The sequence below is a fragment of the Lolium rigidum genome, chromosome 2 (genome assembly GCF_022539505.1).
Source record: "Lolium rigidum isolate FL_2022 chromosome 2, APGP_CSIRO_Lrig_0.1, whole genome shotgun sequence".
Classification (NCBI taxonomy): domain Eukaryota; kingdom Viridiplantae; phylum Streptophyta; class Magnoliopsida; order Poales; family Poaceae; genus Lolium; species Lolium rigidum.
In genome coordinates, this window is record NC_061509.1 from 13,691,673 (window position 1) to 13,696,310 (window position 4,638).

Genomic DNA, 4,638 nt, shown 5'->3' on the forward strand with positions numbered 1-4,638 from the left:
TGATACTGAGGATAGAAATGAAAACATTTTCGTCAGAATTGCTAATACTTAAGTCCACGAGGTCGTTTGGCTTCGAGGAACTTATTCGCACTGACTGAAACATAACGACACCACGACGGATTAACACTGATAGCGAGAGAAATAGGAACATTTTTGTACCACTTTAAGGATCTCTTAGCAAATGGATGAGGCAAAGCTTTTGCCTCCGTTTCAAAAAAAAACTTTAAAGATCTCTTAGCAATGCTGTATTGTTTGCTATTTGCGTGTCTGCAAAGAAATTTGTAGATGGCTTGCGTATCTTTGTACCCATCAGTGATAGCAAGAGATAAAAACAGCAACGGATATCAGGTCAGAGTACTGACAGGCAGAGAATGCTTGTTTCGTGTTGGGGATCAACAAACAGCAACGGATAACAGGTTGGAACCTTCTGCTACAAGGCTTAGATACTAGCAAGGCAAAGTAGAGAACCTATTATGTATATTGAACTCCAAAAATCCAATACTCGTTACTGTTATTGTGCTCCCAGCAGAACTTTATAGATGGCCGCCTGGTTGTGTGCCAATTAAGCCTCCTGATTGCGTTTCTTTGTACCCATCGAAATGCGTCATTAAATCCTTGAGAGCAAGGGATAGAAACAGCACCGGTCAACAGGTTAGAGGACTGACAGGTGAAAATTATAATCTCTTGTTGTGGATCCTGGTAGTGCAGATTGGAACCTTTTGCTAACTGGATGGGGAACTAGCAGTATAAAGTAAAGAACCTACTAGTAATACTCACATTGAACTGTAACGATTCACTACTAGTTACTAGTATTGCGCTTCCAAAGAACTTTATAGGTGGTCGCCTGGTTTTGTGCCCATTAGGCTCACAAAAAGGAGACGAATATTTTTCGTTCTGAAATTTTTTCCAAAATCAGGCTGCATCGAAAGTTAAAAAACAAAAAAGGTAGCAATCCTAACTACATTTTTCAGGTACAGGAGGGTGGTCCGGCTGTGTACCAGGTGCGGTGGCTCTGTACTTCTTGCCAGACAGAGAGGTACAGCCTTCTACCATATTGTCACAGGTGCTTGTACCGTGGATGTGTCCGAATCTGTACTGGAAAAGTACCAAAACAGTGTCCATACCTGACAACACTGTATCCTCCGTTCAATACATACTGCCTATAACTGTAGAACGGTCAAACCGCGTGAGAATCTCCAGCAAATCTGACCGGTGGCCGATTGGGTCCTGGCGCCATAAGGTCCGCTCAGAATCCGCGTTCCTCTAGTGGCATCATGCGAGTTCACTGAAACTAAATGACCAGCCATCAAAGGGTTGAGAATTTGGAAATTACTCAAAGTTGCGTAAAATCAACCCAGAAATCCACTTTGATTGATCCCTAGTGTATATGAACGGCCTGGTAAACATATTTATAATCTCAAAAAGTTCTGCAATGCCCATACAAAGGAGAGACCACCGGAACCATGCAGCCACAGACGGCGCAGGCCGTGAGGCCGCGTCTGCAAACCTTCAGTTGTGAACATTGATCTGTACTATATCAAAACTGCGTCCTGTAACGAATGTTGTCAAAGCTCCTATATCCAGAGATCACACAAATTATAACATCGCGTCAATTGTAAGGATGATAATATGACATATATGAAAGAGGTCACTGGCAATACATATTGGCCATTACAACGAAGTGCACATTAGCGGCGCATCACTTCCGCTACCATGGCAAACACATACGCACACTTGGCAGTGCTACAGTCCAGTCACCAAAAGAAAGCAGAGGAAACGATAGCAGATAGCTACAGCATTACGGTTCAGGTTTCTTCATACATATTTCAAATGAACAAGAAGGGACCTGAGCAAGGCAGATCAATCTAACAGCTAATGCATCTAATAAGAATAACTAGCGCCTACTGCATGCATCACAAGGGCTAATACACTATCTTCAGGTGAATTCGCAGATGGAGTATGTCGTCGATGAAGAAGGGACTGTCATCAGCAATGAAGTTTGTCCAAGGAACACTAAAGAGATCCTTGCATCGAACATCCTCTCTACTACCGATGGTGCAGGTGCTCTCGTACTTTGTGTCAAACTCCAGAGTCAGTCTTGTCTTTGCCTCAAACTTATAATCTATTGTCCCCCTCACTAGCTCCTTGTCTTCTACAGGCATCTCTAATAAGAGGCCAAAAGAGTTGGACGAGTCCATGTTGCAGTGCGCCGAGAGGACAAAGAGATGCCCCATGAAACGGAACTGCCGGCAGTATTCTGATCCTGACAGGAAGAGCCTGGAGCATCGCTCACGTTCTAGATTGATGTAAAGTTTATAGCTGGGCTGATTAATTGTAATCACATTTTTCATGGCACGCATTATTGGCACTAGTGGGAGTAAACGTGAGCCCAAGATCTTGCGTCTTTCTTCTGAATTTGGGTACTGGCAATCAGCCCACCTGAGCACAAAGTCGTAGACAGCTTCTTCAGATGCGACCACGAGGTGATTCCTCGATAAGATGGCTACAATACCAGCTAGAGGGATCCTCATCAGTTCATCTTGGAACCTGAAAGAGAAAAAAAAATATGTGATGCACTCAGATAATGATTTTTTGTTAACAAAAACATCATATTTCCTTTTTTTTTGACCTGGGAACATCATATTTCCTCAAAAAGTCAAAAGGAGATATCAATCCAATGGGGATCACTTACTTTGTTGAGAGGAATTCCTTGTATCTTTCAGCAAGGAATTTCTTGGCGGCCTCTGCCAGGGCAGCTGGCATTGAAACAGAACATGCAAGATCCAAGCACGAGACTGCAGATTGTGGGGTCATAGGCAGGCCCATGAGACGCTGACCGCAAAGCTTCATGCAAGAAACGACCTCAAATTTGTCAGCAGCCATCAAGATATCAACCAGAAGAGTGGGCTCAGTTGTTGGTGTCAACTTTCCACTGTACATAAAGCGAATAACCTCCATGAATGCATTTTCCTCTGTTCCAAAGTAAAAGACAAGGAGACATAAGGATTAATGAAACAGTTCATAAAACTCAAGCAGCGACAAATGAAATTTAAAAAGTAGTACGAAAAAGGAGGTAGCTACTTTTATGCCTACATGATTATTTATCTGTGACTATGAACTTCCAAAAATTAACTGGGAAAAATACTATAATGAACAAAGAATCGAAAAAATACCCATTTCATAGGTAAGTCTCAGTGGAAATGAGTAGCAAACTAGAATCATCAGTTGTAAGATAAAAATGTTAGAGTTCACATGTTACCTGAATCATTAATTCTAAGTGTTGTCTGTCTCTGATCAGACTCTTTCATGCCATTTGAGAAAAGCTAAGAAACATGAATGTTATCAGAAAGCTAAGTCAAGTGGCTATAGAAAAAGAAATTGGAATGAAAAATGTCATCAAAATTACCTTGAAAAAGAAAGGACTTTTTGCAGCAAGTATCGCCGAATTGACATTTACAGTATTGACCCGTAAAATCGGTGTACCCATCAATATACGAGAAGAGTCACTAGATTTCTCATTATCACCTGCAAAGTACTAAGGTCAGATAAATATAGAGAAACATGTAAATTTAGGGGAGCCAGAAGGTACGCAACATAATTACTAGACAACTTTTTTCTGTGTCCAAATATTTGGAAGTTGGAACAGCTGCACATTCATGTAACCAGCCTTTAGAAACACGGCAAAATGTTAAGCATATCAACAACTGGATACCCATTGAGCTTCATCACGCATAATAAGCACGCTCATATGTCAGGTGAGTGAAGTGATCACAAATGTTACCCTTAGGATCCTATTACTAGAATTTAAAAAAAAATTACAACACGTTTTAGTTGTCCAGTGGCAATTCTCAACCTGAATGATAATTTTTTTATATATCAACTTGAATAATGTATGATGTACTGCTTGAACACCACTAGTACATCCAAATCTGCAACTACAGATCTGCTGCAATATGGCACAAATTCTAAACAAACAAAGTTCCACACAAATCCAGATCCTAATCGCGTGGAAAACGTGGCCGCCATTTGAAAAACTGATTTTATGGACAACCAAACGCACATACCAATCTGACCGATCTGTCTCACAAAGACGGGGGAAACATGAGGATGGGTACCGTACGCACCATCGGCCTCTTCGCGGCTGGCGGCGTCGGCGTCGGCGTCGGCGCCGGGCCAGGGCGCGTCGGCGCTGCTGCCGAAGACCTCTATCCGCAGCAACTTGTCGGAGAAAGCATCGTTGTCGAAGGCGAACTCGAATCCGGCGTCCACCTCCGGCTCCTCCAACGCGTTGCCTCCAGCCATGCGCGCGCTTCAACGCCTCCCAACAACTTTAGGGCGCCGGTGGCCGTAACCCTAGCTAGCGGCGGCGGAGGAAGAAGACAGAAACAGAGGGACTGGAGTGCTGTGTTCTGAGCCGAGACTGAGAGGTGCTCCACGAATAAGAGAGCGCCATTGATGATTTGATGTGACCTTGCCTTGCGCCAGCGGCGAAAGTTGCCCAGGCTCGACTGCCGAGGCGGGAAGGAAATGTTTTTCTTTTCGCCATTCGCCGGTGCCATGCCGGTCTTATTCACTAGGTTGTCAATTTAACCTATACTTATAATTTAAATTATATAATGAATAATTATATCATTAAAA

General features: G+C 42.9%; 1 protein-coding gene across 1 annotated transcript; it reads right to left on the reverse strand.

The window, feature by feature from the left end:
- Nucleotides 1-1,922: 1,922 nt before the first annotated feature.
- Nucleotides 1,923-4,302, reverse strand: LOC124689236 (BTB/POZ domain-containing protein At2g46260-like). Its single transcript, XM_047222792.1, has 5 exons — nt 4,194-4,302; nt 3,407-3,525; nt 3,260-3,323; nt 2,693-2,972; nt 1,923-2,547 (listed from the first exon to the last, which is right to left on the reverse strand). The coding sequence occupies exons 1-5, from the start codon at nt 4,300-4,302 to the stop codon at nt 1,923-1,925; spliced, it is 1,197 nt and encodes a 398-aa protein (XP_047078748.1).
- Between the last annotated feature and the right edge of the window lie 336 nt (nt 4,303-4,638).